This window comes from Macrobrachium nipponense, chromosome 22 (assembly GCF_015104395.2).
Source record: "Macrobrachium nipponense isolate FS-2020 chromosome 22, ASM1510439v2, whole genome shotgun sequence".
NCBI lineage: Eukaryota > Metazoa > Arthropoda > Malacostraca > Decapoda > Palaemonidae > Macrobrachium > Macrobrachium nipponense.
The window spans coordinates 63,977,845-64,001,712 of record NC_087213.1 but is presented as its reverse complement, the minus strand read 5'-3'; the positions used below and the strand labels follow the sequence as shown (position 1 = coordinate 64,001,712).

The 23,868-nt window shown below is 42.3% G+C and overlaps 1 protein-coding gene across 2 annotated transcripts in view; it reads right to left on the bottom strand.

The window, feature by feature from the left end:
- The window catches only part of LOC135198755 (uncharacterized protein C3orf18 homolog), a 98,361-nt gene that overhangs the window by 40,226 nt on the left and 34,267 nt on the right, over positions 1-23,868 (bottom strand). For both annotated transcript variants that reach the window (XM_064226639.1, XM_064226640.1), the window contains exons 2-4: positions 12,740-12,791; positions 3,305-3,904; positions 1,779-1,928 (exon numbers count right to left, since the gene is read on the bottom strand). In XM_064226639.1, the coding sequence (XP_064082709.1) occupies positions 1,779-1,928; positions 3,305-3,883 (729 nt within the window). In that variant the 5' untranslated portion in view covers positions 3,884-3,904; positions 12,740-12,791. The remainder of the gene's footprint in view (positions 1-1,778; positions 1,929-3,304; positions 3,905-12,739; positions 12,792-23,868) is intronic.

Sequence of the window (23,868 nt, the reverse complement as noted above, 5' to 3'; positions counted from 1 at the left end):
GAAAGCGCCTATCCTCCGCACCACGCTTGGGAGCGGGGAGAGCGTCTACTTGGGAGTAGCGCCTACTAGGCTCAAGGCGCCTAACATAAGGCGAGATCCTGTCTCTAGACGAATCCATCAAAGAGTAGGCTCTCTTATCCGGGGAATGAAGGATCTTCGTAAAAGAGCGCGAGGACGAGGCTGTACGCCTGTCTTTAGACGAACGCCTACTAGTCGCTAGATCCCTTCCTACTGGAGAGATGTAGTCACCAGGAGAAAGCTTTCTTGGGCGATTGATTGCCTGGAAGACGACAAGCGCCTGCTGAGGGAAGAGCGCCTCCTTCCATCGCTGATAAAGGAGAGAGAACCGACTCTGACTGAGACGGTAAGACAGGTGAAGGAATCCTAGACTTCTTGACAGGGAGAGAGACGTCTTTCCGACGCGTTCCTCCTGCCAAGGAGCCCGCCAGTGCCGAAATCTGCGCTTGCAGTCCGCAAGAATTCGAGCTGGAGATCTTGTAAAATCCTCCACCGGAGAAGAGGCTCGAAGCCTACTATGAGGCGAGAACTCCTGCTCCCTCCTGGGTTCTTGATCTCTACTTCCGGCTCTTCTGGAAAAAACTTCCGGGCTGGAAGGAAAGGAGCCAGGCGCCCTTCCAGGCTCTCTTCAGCGGTCGTGAAGAACTCCGAGCGCTCCATCCTCTTCTAGGTGAAGGTGAGGAAGACGAAGAGAAGCATTGGCGCAATACCTCCTTCTTCGCTGCGAACAAGGGCAGCCTGGGTACGAGCATCAGGATCTACCGAGGGGACGCCTGATCGGTGGGAGTTCTCCCAACCTTCCTGCGGCTTTTGACTTTCCTCCTCCATGGGACTGGGAGTCTGGAAGAGGTCTAGGCCTGGAAGCATTAAGGAGCCGATCAGACGCACCCTCCACTGCACTGGGGTCACTGCACAATTCACCTTCACTACTCTTACCTTGCAACGAACGGATCTTCTTTTCCATGCTAAGGATCGTGGCTCTCATGGTTGCCACTTCCGTAGTCGTATCCTTAGGTTCGATGCAGGGCGCAGGAGCTGAAACTGGAGAAGGTTCTAATGCTACAACAGGATTTTCTTCTAACTCGCTAATACGAGACTTACTAGAACTCCTAGAAGGAAGCCTTTCTCACCCTGTCTTTCTCTAACTTCCTCAAGTAGAAGAAAGAGCCTTCCATTCACCCTCATCCAACTTCTCACACTCATTACACGGGTTATCAAAAGAACATTCTTTACCTCTACATTTAAAGCAAACTGTGTGAGGATCTACCGTAGCTTTCGGTAGTCTCACCTTGCATTCATCCATAGCGCACACTCTAAACATAGAAGATTTCTTAACCTCTAACTCAGACATCTCGAAATCAAAGAAAAATCCAAATCAATATCCAAAAACAATCCAGTAATGCGTATGCCAAGCCAACAAGATCAGGTACTTCACCGAAAGTCAGTCCAATAAATCCACGGCAACGAGAAATGAATAAAGCTGTCAGGATGGTAACAACCACAGGTGTAGTCGTCACCGGCGACAGAAAAAATTCTGGCTGGAAAGGAGATTGGTTCTTACATCCGCCACCCAGCGGCGGGTAAGGTAGATCACCTGACCTACCTGTCGCGTGTGCCGCGAGTTTTGAATTCTGTCGTGAACGTCAGAGACGTATAGCTAAGTATATATCGACAGGAAAGTTCATGTACAAAAATAATAATAATAATAATAATAATAATAATAATAATAATAATAATAATAACCTAAAACCAAACAGTACCTTATCTGCTTCAGGCCTTAGAGACCTCTCCTCCTCTAGAAGTTGGTTTTCCCAATCATCTACATCATCTGTTGGATCAAAATTGTACATGGGCATCAACTGATGACGTAACCGTTCTAACTGTCGACGTCGACGAATGAACCACACAGCCTAGCAAAAGTTACAGCAATGATTAAAACAACAGACCTAACCTGATGTGTTGCAGCAATAAAGGTTACAGAAAAATTTATATCAATATTTGCCTTTGTTATACAAAAAACATACTGACATTATGAGAAAATATTCACCAGAATCAACAAACAGAGAGCAGTAAGTGGTCCCCAATAAATACTAATTATCAGAAAATTAGTAATGCAGAGACTTAAGCATAGGTGTAAAATAATACGCAACAATAAATCAAATGAATTTTCTGAGACAGGAAAGGTTAGAAAAATATACATATTATATTTAACATCTACTTATAATGCATCATAAATAGTTTCCACACCAGTACCTTTCCTTAACCACTCAAGAATATAATTTTATTCTTTCCATACTGCCACTCTTTCTCAGTTCCATTGTCAGTGGAAACTGCAAAGTGGAGTAGATATCAGTAGCACACAAAACTACTACGTACAGCACTACAAAGTAGTACTTTTTCTCAACTTAATCCTTAGCTGAGGTTGCTGCTTTTAATGAGCCTCTTCCAGCAGGTTTTATTTTTAACACTTCATTTAATAATTGGTTTTGTCAGATGTTTAACAGAGGGAAGCTTTTCCTGATTCCAACCATTCCTATTTTTCTGGGCATGGCACTGGCACTGACTTAGGCTGTTTGCCATCAGCCCCCATGACTCCTGGGTTTTTAAGCCACATTAAAAGATGCCCTTATTCTTACTGCATGCTGGCATTAACTTGGGGTGTTTACACCACACCAATGACTGCCTTCCTAGTAGTTAGATGATATGTAGTCAGATATGTGAGTGATACTCGCTTGACTGAATCTGAGGCTACTTAACAGCATGGCATTTTCCTTGATACGTATGTATGTATATTCAAGGGTTCATATTTAGACAGCCTCTGGTGAAGGATGGAAGGCTTTGCCATATGGGTGTGCACTACAACAATTGCTTATCACTTGCTTATCTATTTCCTCATTTTCTAGATTATGATTTGAAGAAAATTTGTTAAGTGAAAATACTGATTTGGATTTGATAGCAAATTATTCATATCAAGTGAAAGGCATTGCTGCAAAAACATATACGTATGATGTTTCTGCTGAAAATATATTAAGATATTTGAAGTCTCTACAGAACAAAAATCATTATTACAAAACTATTACAGATACTTTAGTTTTGGGGGACAAAACTTCAATGCTGGATGTATTGCCACTCACATTAGAAACTAATCTACATATAGTATGTAAAATTATTAGTATATGACCATTGCATTATAACCTATGAAAGCCATCAAAGATATTACCACGGTCAATTGTCTACTACAGTATTTTAGCAAAGCAATACAAAACCACCTGTTATTTCTACTTACTACACCAATGAGTAGTATCACAGCTAGAAGGATGAACACTGACAGAAAAACAGAAAGCCATGCATTTGGTTCTTCTGGAGGCACTGGAGTTGTAGATGGCAGCTCTGTAGTGGTTGTCTCATCATTTTCAGTAGTAGATATGGCTGGTGTGGAAGAGTTTCTGGGAAATACTGTAGTTGATCTCACTGTTGTTGTTGTTGTTGTTGTTACAAATACAGTTGAAGTTGTTTTGGGAGTTGTTGGGGGAGCTGCTGTAGATGTGGTGGTTTTTATTGTGGTTGGAACTGTACTGGTATAGTAAGTGGTGGTTACTACAGAAGGCTTAGTCGTTGATGGTGTTGTTGTTGTTTTAACACCTGAAGTTGTTGTAGGAGGCAAAGGTACTGAAACATTTATTAATGTAATTGTGTCATGTGTTTCATTTGATAAGGGAGAAAATGCTGTAACCTTTGCATCTGTAATAGGTTTATTTAATTTGGGTGCAGAAGGGGATGCTGTTGTCAGAGGTAGTGTAACATTCTGAGCTGCAATAAGTGTACTTGCAGTGAGAACCACAATTACATCAAATATCAGAGCCATCCCAGTGTCACCCACACTTGCCTGAAAATGAAATATTGCATTACTACTGCATTAGTCTCTAAACCCAGAGTTTTAAGTGACTTAATCCTTGGGATATGCAAAGTAATGTTTAATAAATGCTCTTATTCTCAGACCATCAATTAGGAAAATCTCATCATAGCAAAAAAATTAATCAAGCTGACAAAGGTTTAGTGCTGCTAGAATACATCCTAACTGCTCCCAGAGACAATGAAATCTGAATTTGAAAAAATGTGGTAGGTTACACTGCCACATACAGCCAGTCCCCATCTTGTGACGTTCTGAGGTTACGACACCTTTCAAATATATTCATCAGAAATTATTTCCCAGTTTACGACATATTTTGGGGTTACGGCGCCAATCTGACATTAGAAATATGGTTCCAAAACGACAGAGTAATAAAAATTTGTAGTTTTTTTATGAAAAAAATCAATAAAAATGTAGCATCCCTTCTTCTCAATGCACCCAAAGCATTAAAAGTAAAGTTCTTTAAGACTTTCAATGATTTTCAAAATTTTTTTGGCTTACAACCATAGGCTAAGGGTATATTATTGCATTAAGAAACCCTCACAAACATTTCAAACAAGAGCCTGATCATACACAACTATACGAGGGCAGATGCTCTTTGTTACTAAGTGCATTGATACTTTTCAGATGGAACCAATGAGAAAAGATTTGTGTATGACACATATACCTATCAGCTGACTCTAATATGATTATCACACATCTTCTTCTCCTTTCCCACCATTATCCCTTCATTAAGTGGCCAGTTGCCTGATGCGCCTTCTCCACTGCCTTCTATCAAAGGCATCATCCTCCATTAAACCTCTTCTCTCCATATCTTCCTTCAATTTATTTCACCATCTTATTCTCTGTTTCCCTCTTGATCTTCTTCCTCTAACAGGTTCCTCCCAAGCCCTCTTCACTCCCTCCTCATCATCCATCCTCAACACAAGCCCATACCATCTCAATTGTGACTTTATCACCTCTGTAATCTTTACTAAGCCTGCCATTCTTCTTATTTCATAATTTTCCAATCTCTCAAGCAGTGATATTCCCATAATCCACCTCAGCAATCTCATCTCTGTTCTCTCACGCTTTACTTCCTCTTTTATTCTCAGAGACCATGTTTCTGCTCCAAACATTAACACTGGTCTTAACACTACGTATTATATGTCTTGACTTTTAGCTTGATTGGCATTTTCTTATCACATACCACTCCAGCTACCTCTCTCCACTTCCCCATGCAGCTTTTATCCTACTGTCAACTTCAGCCTTATATCCTGTTTTATAATCAAGCCTCTTCTTTACTATTCTGTCTCTATCTTCCCTACTGTTCAGAAAAACCTCTGTTTTATTTATTTTCACCTTTAAGCCACCCATCTCTAAAGATTCCTGCCACACTCCAACCCTTCTCTGTAGGTCCTCCTCATTTTCAGCAGTAATCACCAGATCATCAGCGTACAACAATTTCCACAGCTCTTCATTCCTGATTGCTTTACTCAACACATCCATGACCAGCACAAACAAAAATGGGCTTAATGCTTACCCCTGGTGTAATCCAACACTAAGTTCAAACTTTTCTGTTTCCACAACTGCTGTTATCACTTTTGTGCGCATTCTTTTATATATAATCTCAACCAGCCTAACCAACTTTTCTGGGACTTTCCTTTTCTTTAAACACCAAAAATTTACTTCTCTTGGGATTCTATTGTATGCTTTCTCTAGGTTTATGAATGCACAATAGAGCTCCCTGTTTCTCTCTAGCCTCTTTTCCTGTAGCTGTCTTACTATGAAGATGACATCCACCATCCCTCTTTCTCTCATGAATCCATACTGCTGTTTCCCGATCTTTACAATCTCTCTTAATCTCTCAACCAATATTTTCTCTAAAACTTTCAATCCATGCTCTGTTAGTTTAATTCCCCTGTAGTTACCACAATCCATGACATCTCCCTTGTGCTTGTATATACATGTATATACCATTGGATTCTCCTCCCAATCCCTTGGCATTTCTTCCTATTAACATATAGCTTTTAATAAATCCAGCATCCATTTCTCCCCCTCTGTACCTAGTAATTTGAGCATTTTAATGCTCTCTTCACTTCTGTATCCTGTACCTCTCTCACTGGTCCCTCTACCCTCTGTGCTTCGCCCATCTCCTCTCTCTCATTTTCAGTATTCAACAGTTGTTCAAAATACTCTCACCATCTCTTCTTAATGTCTTCCACCCTATACAATATTATTCCATCATTATCTTTGATGACACCCAATCTACCCACATCTTGTCTATGCCTTTTCCTCAAGTTTGAAATCTTATAGATATCCTTTTCTCCTTCTCTTGTTCCTAGTCTTTCATTCAATTGCTCTGCTGCCCTTCCCATAGCCATATGATTATCACACATAACAGAACACAAAAAAATATTTTACCACTTTTATTATACATGCTCACATTCACAGCAATATGACATTTTATAATACAATAAGTGTTTGTACAGGGTGTACCATGAGTTTATGCAAGCATTTTGAGGAATGAAAGAAAAAGTAATTTTAAGCAGAAAATTTTCTATAAACACATGCATTTTGAGGCTTCGTTTGTCAGTGAGGGGAAATTTAAAATAACACATGGCCTTTACGTATCAAGTAAGTAGTGTAAATGTTACTGAGCAACATTCATTTGTGAACGTGGAATTCAAAGCGCTCTGTCCTGCCGCCTCGTCACAGAATTCTTGAACAGGAATCATGACTAGGTCTACGTCTATGACTGGTTCTAATGAGAGGGAGAGATTTTTAGAAATATGTACACTTGAAATTTTTGATAGGTGTCTAATGAATAAGCAAGCCTACCTTTGATGGATGGGAGATTCAGTTAGGGTTTCTTCTGTTTTCCTTTATATCGGTGTCCAATAAATACCACAGACAGGGAGGGAAACGGATTCAATGATGCATGCATTATTTCTTTTTCAGAATCTAAATAATATATACATTTGCTTGGGAGGTACTTTATTCATATTGGCCTAATCCCTCCACCGTCCTCTTATTCATATTGGCCTAATCCCTCCACTGTCCTCTTATATGGCACTAACGCTCACTCCCCCCCCCCCCCCCCCCACATCCCAGGCTACTCCCGACCTCTCGCTACCTAAGAAGAAGCTCGTTACCAACTGCACTAATGATAACGGTTATTTTAAAATTCCCCTCACTGACAAACGAAGCCTTAAAATGCATATGTTTATAGAACATTTTCTGCTCAAAATTACTTTTTCTTTCATTCCTCAAAATATTTTCATAAGCTCGTTACACCATGTCTATACTTAGTGTGTAATTACTTAGCTAACAATTATGCTTGCACAGCATCCTAAATTACAAATTTGTGGTAATGCAACTGTTGCCAAAAAGGGAACCAACAGGAGCCATACGGCATCATTCTATTATTGCCACAAAGTCCATGAAAAAACATAGGTGAGGAGGGAGGGTTCTGATTTAGTAATTACTTGGTAAGTACAGTAGTACCTTGAGATACGAAATTAATCTGTTCCGAGGCGCCCTTCGTATCATAAGGTTTTCGTATCTTGGAGCACATTTTACATGTATAATGGCTAATCCGTTCCAAGCCCTCCAAAACACCCCAGTAAATTTCATAATAAAGCTAAATTGACCTATAAACAATGAAATACTACAACAATTTGGCCATTCAATACCTAAATTAATAACAAAATGCAAAATAACCTGTAAATAAAGTGTATATTAGTGTACATGGTAACAAGAAATATACTGTACGTAAAATGTGGAAGCTTACCTTTCGAGTCAGGCTATCTCCGAAAGTGGCGGCAGAGGAGGAGGAGGACAAACGGCAGATAATGTACGTACACTTAACTTTACGAAAACACATAAAAAATTTAAGGAAAACTAAAACTAAAATTTACGAAACACATTAACAAAACTGTAACACTTAACTTTACAAAAAACTAAAAATTTAAATTTTTCTTTTCTTCTTTTGATTTTTAACTTTTTTTCTACTTTTACGTAGGCTTTTTTTTTTTTTTTTTATGTTTTTTACAGAATTTCAACTTCATCACCACTTTCAACATTCTGTTTATCACTTGGTTCTTCCTTTTTGCTTTCAACTTTCTTTTTATCATCACTTGGTTCTTCCTTTTTGCTTTCAACTTTCTGTTTTTTATCACTTGGTTCTTCCTTTTTGCTTACTCCTGCTAAGGCTGAAGGCCTCTTTAAAAAATAACGATCCAAGGAAGATTGCTTCTGCCTACTTTTCACAATGTTCCTGAAACGACTCAGGCAAACGTCATCGACTGCGCAAGCATATGACCTGTGTGAGCCTTTTCGGGATGTCTTTTTTCAATAAACGATTGCATTTTAAGAAAAGCGGCTAGAACATCCTTAATTTCTGCCGTTGTCATAGGGTCCTCCTCCTCTTCCTCACCGCTGCTAGAGAACTCCTCTTGAACGACATTATGTTGCATGGCCTCCAACTCCTTCAGGTCATCCGTCGTAAGCTCCTCTTGGTGCTCCTCGAGAAGGTCGTTGATGTCGTCCTCGTCGACGACCAGCCCCATGGACTTGCCAAGTGCAACGATCTCGTCAAGATCTGGTTCCAAAACAGTTTCGGGATCGCCAACTGTTTCAGACTCTGCAGCACCAGCTTCGCCCACGTCGAATCCCTCAAAGTCTCAGACGGATATGGCATCAGGCCAGAGTTTCCTCCACGAGGAATTCAAGGTTCGCCTCGAAACCTCCTGCCAAGCTTGGTCGATGAGTCGGATACAAATGACGATGTCGAAATGCTCCTTCCAAAATTGACGCAAGGTGAGGTTTGTGGTATCGGTTATGTAGAAACATCTCTTGAAAAGATGTTTCGTGTACAGCTTCTTAAAGTTCGCTATCACTTGCTAGTCCATGGACTGGAGGAAAGGGGTGGTGTTGGGCGGAGGAAAAAGAATCTTAACGAAGGAATACTCCGCTAGGATATCTTCCTCGAGGCCAGGAGGGTGGGGAGGGCCATTGTCCAACACCAGCAGACATTTCAGGGGGAGGCGCTTATCTTCCAAAAATTTCTTCACTGTCGGGCCGATACACAGATTTACCCACTCGGTGAACAAAAGCCTTGTTACCCAGGCTTTTGCATTAGCCCTCCACATCACTGGAAGCTTCTCCTTCAGCACTTTGTGGGCCTTGAAGGCTCGAGGAGTCTTGGAATGATACACCAGTAAGGGCTTCACCTTGCAATCCCCACTGGCGTTGGAACAAAGTGCGAGCGTAAGCCTGTCTTTCATAGGCTTATGCCCGGGTAGCTTCTTCTCTTCCTCCGTGATGTACGTCCGACGAGGCATTTTTTTCCAAAAAAGGCCAGTCTCATCACAGTTGAAAACCTGTGAGAACTGTAGCCTTCCTTAGTCATCATCTCGTCGAAAGTTTTCTTAAATGCTTCGGCCGCTATCGTGTCCGAGCTGGCAGCCTCCCCATGAAGCACCACCGAATGGATGCCAGTCCGTTTACGGAATTTCTCGAACCAGCCATGCGAAGCCTTGAACTCTGGGGTTGGCGTTGAAGTCCCTTCCCCTCCGTCGTCTTCCGCCTGCGCAATCAAATCGCCGAAAATAGCGCTGGCCTTGTGGGCGATTGCCGTCTCCGTTACCATATCGCCAGCGATTTCTTTGTCTTTTATCCAGACAAGGAGCAGCCATTCCATCTCGTTGTGCACGTGGCTCCTCTTGCTGGACAAAATAGTGATGCCCTTCGACGGTGTAGCTGCTTTGATGGCATCCTTCTGTTTAAGGATGGTGCCTATTGTCGACGGATTACGGCCGTATTCCTTTACGATCACACTCAATCGCATACCAGCTTCGTACTTCTTAATGATCTCCATCTTTGTCTCCAAAGAGAGCATGCGCTTCTTTCCGTGAATTTCAACATTCTTGGGACCCATGACTACGTTATCTTGTACGTAATTTACGTATAAGTTACACAATAAAGTTTTCGCACAACACGATAATACGTACTGCAACGAAATCACTAACAAATTTACGTTACTAAACGAAATCGTTGGACCGAACGAATGCCGCGTGCGTACGATAAAGGTGCTGGTACGAAGTGGCCGAGGTAGGCACGCCACCACGTACGTATAAGATGCATGATGGGAGGGATGCTGTCCAATAGGAGAGAAGGATATCATGGCGGACTAGCACAGGAACCATGGGAGTAGCAGGAGGATGGTGGCGAGTCTACTAGTACTAAGATGGCGGCGCGAGTTTCAAAATTGTTATCCGGGCGAATCTCGGACTTTCAGAAACCTTTCGTATCTTGAAAACTTTTCGTATGTAGAGCCATTAAATTTTTCGCATTGGCTTTCGTATCTCGAGTTTTTCGTAAGTTGAGCCTTTCGTATCTCGAGGTACCACTGTACATATATTGTTGCCAGAAGCCATAGATTCCTTGCATTAAAATCTTTTATTGTTTTTAATCGGTTTCCAGCTGGCACTAGAAGATTATCCACATACAAACCACTAGTAATTACTTGGTAAGTATATCAAAATGGAATAACACAAAATAAAAATAAGAGAAAAGGGGAAGTCTGTGTTATATGCTTTAACATATGTGATAGTACCTCAGTTGTTGTTCTCTCTCTCTCTCTCTCTCTCTCTCTCGTCTCTCTCTCTCTCTCTCTCTCTCTCTCTCTCTCTCTCTTTATATATATATATTATATATATATATATATATAGATATATATATATATATCTAATATATATATATATTTATATATATAAACAATGCATCTCTTCTTTTTTTGCATTGGGCTTGATGTATTTCATTACAAGTTACAACAAAGTACTGTACGTAATATCCTTAAATAAAATGTGGAAAAGCATAAATGTAGAAAAACTGAAAAAAAATGCTCAAACAAAGTCACATCTAGCTACCCCTCCCCACTCATCCCTTGCTGCATTCCCACCCCCTTCTCTAATGGGAAAACTCATTTCCTGGCCACCCTCCTTCCAAAAGAACCATTTCTTTGAGTGAGTCTTCAAATAAACAGCCATATTACCACTGCCTTCTCTTGGCACCCAGCTATTCAACACCCCTGCCTCCCACCTTGGAAGCTTTTCCTGGCCTTCTACACCCCCAAAACTCTTCCTGTCTCTTTGAATATATGCAGTACTATTACTAACAGTTCCTTAGGCCACGCAGCATTGCCAGCCTAGGAGAGCAGTTTAAAAAAATATTTAAGTTTTTATAGTCTTTCAAACATTCAGGGGCAATGATATCCAATACAAATTCTACTAATTGACATCGAGTGGCAGGCTAAAAAAAACGGGGGTAATGAAACAAAAGGAATGCTGAATAAGAATAAAAATCAAAGAGGCTGGAATTACACAAGAAAGATTTTCTATATAATATATATATATATATATATTTAATATAATTATTATATATATATATATAATCTATATATATTATCTATATATATATATATAGATATATATATATATATATATATATATATATATATTATATATATATATATATATATATAATATATATATATACATATACCTACATACATATATATATATATATAATATATATATATATATATATATATATATATATATATATATATATATATATATATATTATGTACTCTAGTACAAGGTATTGTTACAAGAACACGAACCATGGTACTATAAGGGAAATTTTGTAAGTTCCAAATGTAGAGATAATAAGGAGGGGGGAAATTTAGACATGTAATATGCATAACCTAAGGAAAATAGTACATATGTGATAATGTAAACTTGGCGCTTGGGGCATTAGAAGAGTTGGAAGGTCCATGCCAACTCAGATCAGAAGAATAAGACATGAGGCTGGAGATGAGTGGGGACTTATGGAAATATAAATAGGACAGATACAAGGGGTAGAATTTCACAGAAGCCTTATCACTAATGTTGGCGACCATGATGGTTATGACATCATCCACATCATTAGCAGTTCCTTGACATATCTAATTGACATTAGCCTAAATCATTCATAACATTACCCAATTTAAAATAGATGCACTTAGCCTGTATCTTTCCAAAGCAATTATTTTAATTACCAATAAGAGTACTTTACATATGTGTTAACTTTCATTTACATACTTTAGTTCTGTCAGGTGAGGATGAATGAAAATTGAATTGGTTGTATGGCTGAGACAGTCTACCCTGTGTAGACTTAACTTGAAGCTAACAAAACAGGGAAGTGTACTTATTGCCATTCAGGCATGATATTTAACTTTGGTACCACTCATAAAAATAAAGATACATATATGTATACAAATACGTATTGTGTAGCAGTGATGTTAGTCATATGTAAAAGACCTTTTATGTTTATTGAAACTGCATATCTTCACCTGCAAGTCAGGAGCATTTTCATTTTAACTTACTCCAATAAATTAGTTTGATAAGATGAAAAGTATAAGGCAATGCAACTGTAAGGACAAATCAATAAAGTTTAATAATGTGTGCCATGTAAGACATACCACATGCAGTAACACTCCTTATCATGGGGTCAGTATTAAATACAGTGACACCTTGTACCAGTAATTAACAACCTAATGAACTGTTCATGCTGTGATGGACACACCAAATCTAGTTGACGAGGGTAACAGGCTTGTTATTGCAAAAAAGAATGTCCTAGGTATAACCAACTGGAAACAATGGTACCACCTCTCTTTGAATTTACCTCAAGTCCAAGCTTCTTCTAAAATTATTTCAACACTGTAAATCCTTACTGAGATTAAACGTGAAAATAAAATAACAAGACGTTCATTTTGAAAATACTCACAACTCTATGTTACATTGGGGCTTCTTTTGTTCAGATGAAAGCATTCAATTATCTGCAAAGAATAGACAAAAATTCCTTCAAAAAGTTTATATAATGAATTATTCAGTCTCAACTGAACATAATCTCACCTTAGCTAAAAATATAATAACACTTCTTTTAATATCCCGCAAAGTTAACCATAGGTTACCCAAATGATCCCATTTTGCACTTAACTGTACAGTATTAGGGTATGTAATTACTGTACATAACATAGGTCTAATTTTGTTCATTTCCAATTTTTTTCAGTGGGTTTAGAATACCTAGACAGGGGTATCAAGTGCCCAACTTGACAGCCATTTCATGAAAAATTCACCATTTTGGTTACTTTACCATAAAAAGAAATTATTCAATGCGTTTCTTTTTATTTTATAATTTTTTTTAGAAATGCCAGTAAAACAAGCAAGTGTATAAGAAGAGGACAACTAAAACTATTAGTTGCTAGTATACTAAAATTAATACTATAGGACAATCATTGTAACAAGACCTACGGAAACAAGAATTACATATCAGAAAAATAAGGGATATTAAACTCTGTTGATACACACAAAATTTTTATGAAATAATAATAATAATAATAATATAATAATAATAATAATAATAATAATAATAATAATAACAATACTTTATTAAAAGTAATGACTACTTCAGCAGCGTTACACTTGTAGAGATTCTTCTCTATTTTCCGAATAGCGACTTTTTCCGTGCTACTTAAGACAGGCTAGTAGTGCGCCTATGGAGGTCATGATCAAATACATAGTCAAAATTGGTGTATATATTTGAATTTTACAGATAAACTATGATACCATAGTTATCGAAGTCATGAACGATTATAATATATATATAATATATATATATATATGTATATATGTATATATATATATACTATATTATTTATAACATATAAATATATATTAGATACTATACCTATATATAATATATATATATATATATATATATATATATAATATATATATATAACATATATTGGCCTGTGGTTTTGTGAATATATGACTTTTACTTTTTATGATATTTGTTATTACTTTTATGTTTGTGTAAATTTAGCTTTAATTTTTAAATATTCTTCTCGTCATTTGTAAGTTGTTTGGTATTTCTGGTCTGTTTTAATCAAGTGTGCATGTAATTTAAGTATGAGAGTTGTAATTTTACCATTAAACTGTTTTTACTTTTCAACTAGTATTGGATCTTGTGATCAGCTCTTATTTTATGTTAACATTTTATACTTGTTTGTAGAAAAATCCCTGAAGATGTGGCGATGTTGTCACGAAACGTAGGATTAAAGGATAATGTGAATCTCTTCGTGTTCCTGCCCTTGATCTCCTTTATCATGTGAATAAACGCCCTATGCGTCTGGCCTGTGTTTACATATATATATATATATATAATATATATATATATATATATAATATATGATATATATATATATATATATATATATATATATATATATATATATATATATTATATATATATATATATATATATATAATTATTATATATATATATATATATATATATATTATATTTTTATATATGTTATTAATATATATATATATATATAATATATATATATATATATATATATATATATATATAATATATATATATATATTGTGATGAAGTGGTGTAGAGTATCTGGGTCTGGATACCATTAATACTTGGGGGGGAGTGGGCAAGAGTATCTGGGTCTGGATACCATTAATACTTGGTGCATGAAATAGTCAAAGATCTGTGTCTAGACACCATTAATATTTGTTAACCCAAATTGCCAAGTATCTGGTTACTACACTTACCATTTGTACTTGCTAATACAAGAGACCCTTTTATTCCTGGGTCTGGGGCACCCTTTGTACTTAGGGCACAGTTCATTCAAGTACCTGGTTGTTACTTACCTCACTACAGACAGACACCTGACCCTTCATCACAAATACTAAACGACTGAATACTCTAAATGTAAGAGTGATCCCTTTTTTCTAACTGAACAGTCAAGAAAACAATCAGTCTAAGTTCATTAAAATATGTGTGAGGTAATCTTAATTAAAGGGCATCACTCGTGCAAATTCAAATTTAAGTATTTCCCTGATTCTGTTTTATTTGTGGGAAACGTCACAATTATCACTCTATATTTCTACCTAGACAAACAAAATATCATGTTGGTGGTTCAATGAAATTCTCATATAAATCTTAGATACAAAAATTTATTTCTAAATTCAAAATTTATAAGTGAAATTCACAATCTCAGGGAAATTGTTATTACTTGAAAACAAAAGTTTAATTAATTCTTGAATTAATTATTAAGCAAAATTCAATCAAAGTTCATCAAGAAAATTAATTAAATTAAATCATAAAGCAATAATTAAATTTGAAATTAAATTTAATTAAATGCAAGTTAATTTACAAGTGTAAGATTCAAAATGTACACAATAGAATACTATTCAAACTAATTAAACAAAATAAAGACAATGCAGAAAAACATAATGCATAATATGAAAACAATTAAAGCATTGACAGTACAATCATTAAGCATATAAAAAAAATGGAATATGTGAAAAGAACAAAGCAAAAGATAAATGTTTAGAAATAATAAAACGTTGAAGTGCACTTCACAACATTTGTAAAAATACCTTATACCCAGCTGCAGCGTCAATCAAAAGGCCTGTTACAATTTTACACTTTTTCACTATTTTCTTGGCGCCTTCACAAAAACCAATAGATACAAAACTATGTTCAGATTCCAAAAACAACACATATATTACTAAGAAATATATAAAAATGAGTGACCAGCTCGTTACGTTAAGTGATTGAGACAGCCTCGCGAGCGAGCGAGAGAGAGAGAGATTTTTAGAGAGAGAGAGAGAGACTATAACGCACACCGCTCTGTCTCAAAGCGAATCAATGAATGTTCTCTCACCCATAAGCATATATGCTATTAGTCTATAGTCGAAGGTGAAAACATATTATGTCATCTCTATAGGAATGGCTAATACAATGCCTCTTTGACTGCACTCACATAAGGCTATGAATAAGGCTCTCTTGTTCCATTCACAGGCTCGACCGCGATAAGAAAAAATACGCTTACCTAATCTATTTACAAGGGGCTGGATAACATTGCGGCTTGGGGGGTCTTACGCTTGTTTTGCGCCGATAAAGAAATCACCTAGCTAAGACATTCTCAAAGTGGGAATACGACTCCCTTGCAAAAGGCTTATGATTGCATTCCAAACTTACATTATAAGAATATATATGTCTCTCTCTCTCTCTTTCTTGAAGCAAGCGAGCTTTCGTCTGAGCTACCAGACATCCTCGGGCTGGGAAGCTGAGGGTGGACTGATCTTGGAGCGGTGTCCGTCCTCGTTTATATTTGGAGTTGACAGCAGGGGGTCTGCCCCATGCTGATCTACTATTGGCTGGTGGTGGTAGGTCTTCGTTTTCATTGGTGGCTTGAACCGAGTCTCAAGCCCCTTTCCACGCGTTGATGGTTGCGATGCTGTAAGTCCTGCAGCTGCTTTGACCTCCTTAGCGGCACGGTTACGTTGATGGGCATTTCGCTACGCTGCGGGACTTCACGGCTAACTTGATTATGGTTGGCTGCAGGAGTATCTCCTTTGGGGGCGTTGTCTTCCGTGGAGTTGTCGTGCTCGGTGGTGTCATTGTTGGTGGCAGGTCTTTTCATACTCGTAGGGAGGAGAAATTCTTCCTGCGTCATATTTAGTGTAGGTTTTACTTGCTGGATGAGAAGCGCCTCCAGCAGGCGTAACCGACGGGCATCAGGGGCCTTCCCAATGATATGACAATTTGTCCAAAATTGCATTTTTCCTAACTATAACAAACCCTGAGGTCCTTTTACAATAGAAGGTACTAGCGGCAGCTGGATAGGTCGTAAGCTTTCGAACAAGGGGTTCGGTAGTTAACTGCTTGTCCGACAGGCGCGCGCTCGCGCGACTGGTAGGTAAACAAATCACTTTTGCTTTTGGCCCAAGCAAAAACTGCAGAGTGAGGGGTGGCATGAGGTGGGGCTATGTGTAAAAGGACCTCAGGTTTGTATAGTTAGGAAAAATGCAATTTGGACAAATTGTCATTTGTTCCGACACGGCATACAAACCTTCGGTCCTTTTACAATAGGAAGACTCACTTCTTGGTGGGAGGAATCTGAGTCTTTTAGTGAACAGACTGGTGTTCGCCCAACCTTGGAATGCCTCCCTGGTCGTAAGAGCGAGGGAGGGATCCAAGCCTCTGTCCGATTGATCGGGGTGTGCACCGCGAGGATCAATGGTCAGACCTCTGGAACCAAGTACTAAGAAAGAGAGGCAAGCGTATCTCTTCGTACCAGCAAACAAGAACAAGTTCCTATTTGCAAGAGGCAACATAACGTTATGGTTTGTCTCTTGTTGGCATCCACTTCCTTCCCCACCCCTTGTAGGAGGAAGTGGTGGATATTCGCTCCCATCCCTAGTGAAGATAGGATGGTGGGGCTCTGTCGAGTAGCTCACCGGCATCTCGTCCTTACCAGCAAGGTGATGACCGTATCCCCCTACCCACAGGTAGAGGGTAGAAAAAGATAGGAAGAGAAGCCAGTCACTCTCTCATTCACTTTTTATCTATTCTTACAGTCACACCAGGACTCGATGCTGTTCAGCCTGCTAGGGTCTGGGTTAGCTAGACAACGTGTTGAGCAGCCACCACGGGTCCTAAGGAAAACGATCTCCAAGGACCTGTGGGCAATATCCAAAAGGTAGAAGGAGGTGCCAGTGGTATGGTTGTACCAGACCCCTGCCTTCAGTACCTGCGCCACGGAGAAGTTCTTTGTAACTCGAGGGAGTGTACTTTCTACGGTCATCTTGTGCTGAACGAAGTCTTAACACTCAGCCTGGGATGTCGAGTTTCTTCAGAAAGCGCGAGGTAGCGCTTTCACAGGACAAAGCAGCATCTCCTTCGCATCGAAGGCGGTGAAGTCCATTAGGGAGGGGATTGTGAAGGACTCTAACGATCGTCAGGAACCGAAGGGTTCAGAGTCTTCGCTACGATTCGGTACGAAATCGAGCGTCACAAACAATCCCCATCCCCTGGATGCTTGACTTCGCAGGAAAAGTCATGCAATTACCTCAGAGAAAAGAAGGAATGGTCGTATGACCTATCCCTCTTCTCGACTTCGGTGATGTCTGTACCCATACTGGTCTATCCTCCGTCTGCCGCGACGTTGTTGTTCTCGGTAGTGGATAGGACACCGCACTCAATGGTGGGTGTCGATGGTAGGGTACTGTGACAAGCCGTTAGGACGAAGAAAAGATTGTTATGGAACAACCGAACTAAGTCCACAGCGAAGTTCGTAACAGACTTGGGCGCTCTGACAGCTGCCTACTGACTGCGTTCGGTAGGAGGCAAGTTGTCCAAGCACCCGAGCAAGTCACGTGACCTTCGCCTTAAAAGGGTTATGCCAAGAGACTAAACAAATAATTTGTTCGTCACCGATGCCAGAAGGCAAGGTGATGACTCTCTTAAGGCATGTGCCCAACAGGCGAAAGTCAATTTGCCTTCTAGAGACCGAGGTCCTTGATGGCAAGATATCTCATAGTATAGTTGATTCTCGGGTAAGGAGAAACAACACTATGTTGACGTTGAAGACGAAGGTGTACAGAAAATGCAACCTACGTCTTCACAGCTGAACCGAGAGAAGGATTCTCAAGATTCTGAACCTGTGCTACAAAGACTGAGAACGCTAACCGCTATTGATTGCTGTCCGGTGAGGATCGTAGTTGCAATAAAGCGGAGCGCTTCCAGTAATGAAGACAGGGAACTACTGCCTGAAGAACTGCTTCTCATGGGCTGAAACATTTGGAAGTAGAGCTGTCAGGTCGGAGAGTAGGCGATGTCTTCTGACATATCTGTTAATTCGGGGTCGAGCAATGAAATTGCACACCTACGAATACGAGATATTTTGAAGACAAACTCAGATGTCTGCAAAAATCATTCGCATTATCGCAGTGCGATGCAGCGGTTGACTAGTACAGACTTCTGTTACCGTGCAGGTAAACAGAAAGATGAAAGAGTCCAAGAGATATCTCTGTTGAAAATTCTCGCAATGTCGAAGGCGATGAAATCGAGCGTCACAGCAGTAGATGGTCCTTCATTATTGCGAATCCCCGTTAATCAGAGACCTAAGTCCATGATTGTTGGGCAGAGATACGGTTCGGTAGTCATCCAACCAGGGGAGAGAGAGACGTAACCGACCGTGCATCTCCGAGACTAGCTGATACTGAGCCGCTATCAGGCAGTTCAATACGCAGTAGCTCTCGGTGACTCGTCATCCTGAGTTGCCAGGTAATCCATTATTCCACGAAGGAATGCGTTCGGCTAGAACCATCGAGCATAAAGAATACGCTCGAGCAATTATATTTAACCGAAACGGATTTCGGTAAATACAAAAGCTGATTTGGTGTTGTCATGACAATACCAAGTATTCTCAAATCGAAACTGATAACTGCTGGGAGGTTGCAGGCAACCCCGAGTTGCAGTTCAATTAAGATACAATTCGTCTCGGTCACAACCGTAGAGTTAACTACGGTATGCGCCTACCCCACGGACAATTCAACTGTTAAAGAATCATGTCGCGAGGGTAATATACGTAGTATATTTGTAGGTTCTGTACCACGACCTCCATCCTAAAATCTTTCCCCTCGAGGAATGAGAATAAGGATTGGAGATCGACCGCCTTCGTTCTCTAGTCAAGAGAGTGGAGAAGTCTTTCCCAAGGAAAGCTTCAATGGTGAACAGAATACGAAGACGATAGTTCAAGCCAAACTGGAAGTTCCCGTCCGTTCTTCTCTATTCCAGGTTAAGCGCCTACTGTGAGATACTCTTCTTTCAGCAGCAGTCTTCTTCCAAATGCTAGAAATTACAGGAATTCGAGCATAAGCGAGGTTCCCGATTATCGTGTAACAATTATCGGGGATTCTCCGCTCACTTTGGACCGTGGTCTCGCCTAAGTGTTTGGAGATCGTAAAAAACTCGAACACTCTTGAGTGCGCTAGAAATTCCGTAGAATTCTAAGCACTCTGCGAAACCCCCCACCGAATTCGTCAAACGATATCGGCTGGTGGTCCTCTCGATTCCCGTAGAAATCGAGAATGGGGCAGGATCCCTCCTCAATGACCGGGGCTTACGTCAGGTAGGACCCGAAGGTCCCCACCCCCCGGTAGCGCAGCCCCTAACGTGGGATCTTACAGAGAAATCTCTGTAGGATCCCTCCCCTTTCCCTCGTAGCCGTAAGGAGAGAGGGAATGGGGGGGGGAGGAATTGGATACTGGCTCGCCTTCCAGCGAACTAGCAGTTGAGAAGAAAAGGAGCAGCCATCGCCTTACGGCGATGGCCTCTCAGAGCCTGGGGAAAACGTATCGTCAGGAGAAAACGTTTTCCCGAGGAGGGTTACGAACTCATACTGTAGGTAAGTGTCTGCCGCCACTGTGAACGTCGTCTGGGTGGGGCTGATCGACACCTGACAGGAAGAGAGCCGATACCGCTCCGGACTCATTCCAGTCCTCGTCGAGGTCGAAACCTCAGGAGGACCGAAGGGGTATTTAAATACGGTGTCCGAAGACACGTAGAAACGCCTCTGTCGCAGTAGAAGGAGGTGAAGTAGCTTGTTCGACCGGCCAGAACTGAGAGAGCCTTCTTGTCCGGAGACGAGAGACTACCTGGTTCAACACAGTCGGCAAGCTCCGATCGCGGCAGACCCACCGTCGATTTGGGTTCCCTCTCGGGCCCCAAACGACTCGAGCCGAGACGTGGCTCTGGCTGTGGAAGCGGCGATCCTTCCCCGAGGTCATTGTGCTGACGAATCAGCGCCGTAACCTCGGCAAAGTTCCTCTGGATCTCGGAAGTCACAGCATCTTGCAGAGTGGGACCGTTAAGCCCTTCGAACAAGAGCATATTCCGAGAACCTTCCTCCTAAGAAGGGGGAACAGCGACAGCCCTCTCGGTCTTCCCCATCCACTTGCGCATACGTCCTGGCCGGTCCAAGAACCGTGCCTGGCACGTAGGGCGTCGTGGTGGGATCATGAGGGGCGCACCCCTCACGATCACTCCTCAATACCTCGCTCCTCCCGGTGTAACCCGAGGAGGTTGAAGGTACGGGAGAGGCAGACCTGACGCTCCCTCGTTGCTCGCTGGCAGAACCAGCAGGCTTGGAGGGCTGCAGGCGATCGTCAACCCGCGGTGGCGATCGAGCTGCAGGCCTGGTCGAACCGTCTCGCTGTGGAGAACGGCTGGACTGAGCACAGCGGCCCCGATCTCGAGTGTCAGAAGAGCTGGTGCTGGTTGCCGTACCCGGTCGCTTTCTGTGAGAGCGACGGTCAGGCGACCTGCAGGCTCCACTGTCACAGTGAGACCGGTGCTTGTCCTCACGGCACGTCACGTCGCTGGTTCCAGCCGTGGCTGCACCGGCCGAACGGGAGGACCTCTTCCCAGCCTCAGCCCGTGGTCGGTCGTGGACCGTCACGTCCCCGGGTAGCCAGTGTCGCCGCGAGAGTGAGAGCTGGTCTGGTGAGAGTCGCATGAGCGGCTGTCACCAGTCTTCCGCCCGTGCCGTGAACCTGACGCTGAGCGGACTCAGAGGTCTGGTTCCTGGCTGCACGGTCGCTGGTAGACGGACCGTACACTCGGTACCTCCCGCGAACGAGAGGCCGAGACGGACCCTGATGGCAGTGGCAGAACCACTGACACCAGGCGAGGAAGTACCGTGTTAGCCGGTACCCCTCTGGTCCCCGTAGTCTTCTTCCTTGCGGAAGAAGAGACGGGCCCCGCTCCCGAAGGAGCAGGAGGACCGAGCGGAAGGAACCCTCCCGCCTCCCACCGAGGTTGAGACGGGTCCCCAGAGAAGCTCCCGAGGGAGACTTCTTAGGAGGGAGGAGGGGCAACCTTCTTCTTCCCTCGGCTGTGAAGCCTTAGAAGTCGAAGGGGAAGAGGCGGCAGCCGACGACGATGAAGAAGATGAAGACGACGACGACGACACCTTCCTCCTCTTCTTCGTCAGCTTCTCAGACAGACGTAAGATCTGCTATCCAGGCGGAGCCGGGGCTGCTGTAGCCGAAGCCACAGGCCCGGACGCACCTGTACAGACAGACCAAAGTCTGGGGTAGTACCACCACGAACCGGGACGACATCAGCAGGTATGGGCATCTCAGGAACAGCAGGCACAGCCAGCACAGCTCGGTAGGGACAGCCAGCGCAGCAACGGCAGGGACAGCCAGCGCAGCAACGGCAGGGACAGCCAGCGCAGCAACGCAGGACAGCCAACCCAGAATCGGCAGTACGGCAGGTAGGCACCGGAAACACAGGAAGTGGAGCAGCAGCCAGCAACATCCTGGTACCGGCGGCAGGTCCAGGGGCGAGCTCTAGGGCAGCGGAAGTGTGGTCGCTGCAGCGCGGCAACCACGAGCGGCGGCGGCACGCCCCCCTCTCGGTACGGCGAACGGCAACTTCACAGCGGCTGTAGGCAAGACTGTTACCACGTGAGGCGAGTACACCAGGTGAGGAGGACGTCGTCACCTGGTTGCGTGGTCACCACTCCATGGGTGACCGCAGTAGGCCCAGACATAGAACCGCAGCCCCTGGACACTAGCACGCCCTGCAAAATGGAAGGACGCCCATACCTCACCAAGGTCCACCCTCGTGGCAGTAGCACCTGCGGAAACAAGTAGTAGCGATTAGTGGGGGGGAAGTACCCCTCGCGCGGGGGGGGTGAGCCCTTCTCGAACGAGTGGGGGGAACCCCATAATACAATTGTCCATCGGGCCACCGAGCGCCCTCCCCCGCGCTCGACCGGATCGGGTCGAGGAGAAGAAGCCGATAACCTCCCCCCCCCCCAAGGGGAAGGGCCACTGTGGGAGCTGAGCGGGGGGGGGGGTTCTCGTTCCCCACCCCCGCACAGTACAATGTACCCAATCGGGCACCACGCTGCGAACGATGGGCGAGAGAACGTAACCTCAAGAAGGGCCACTGTGGGAGGCGAGCGTTAATCGTTCAACCCCCGCACAGTACCCAGGTACCCAACAACATAAGAGCCCGAGCAATCCCGTGCCATCGGCCAGAATGCAAGGCATAAGGATCAATTCCCTGACTGAGCGGAATTTGAACCAAATAAATATTGATGCAATCAATAATAAGGGATAAAATGAAAATGCATCTTGCATACGATTCACTTCACAATGAATAAGGGCTCGGATCGAGCGCATTTGCGCCCTAGGTACCGAGCGCAAGGTGAAAGGATCAATTCCTTACCTTTATGGATCAAGGTTTCTGGAAACCTTGATCCATAATGAATTGATGCAATCAAAATATATGAAATGAAAAGACTACTGCGTTTGCGATTATTTCACTTCATACAAATAAAAAGGGGAAGGATCAATTCCGGGAATAGCAGAAACATTGATCCCAGTAAACATGCAATCTCAATAAAAAAAATGAAATGAAAAAGAACTGCACTTGCGATTTCACTTCATTCAAAATAATAAAAGGGGGAAGGATCAATTTCCGGGTAAGCTCGGAAACTGATCCAAATGAGTATTGCTACAATCAAACTAATATATGAAATGAAAAAGAATACTGTACTTGCGATTCCACTTCCATACTAAATAAGTTTCCGTGCCGAGCGCATTCGTTCGGCAACGGGCATACAGGTCAAAAAAATATAAATGAAAAGGAGCACTTACTTACGATTTTCATCTACACATTTCCAACCCAATCTACGCTCGGAGCGAGTGCTCCCGCCCTCGGCACCGAGCCATACACAATACGAGGATCATTCTTGGGAAAATGAATTCCCGCACTTAACCCCGTTCAGTCCCGGCACTCGGGTAATCGGAGGGCGTGGTGACACCAAGATCCTTAATTCACAAAGAATTCAATGAAATGATTGTACTTACAATTCAGTTTCACTAGATAATTAGAAAAAGAAAAACACAATCATGCGAAAGCAAACGACGATGAAGCGGGCAGAGAGCGATGATACACGTCCACACGCCAGCAGGCCGAAAGCAAAAGTGATTTGTTTACCTACCAGTCGCGCGCGCGCCGCC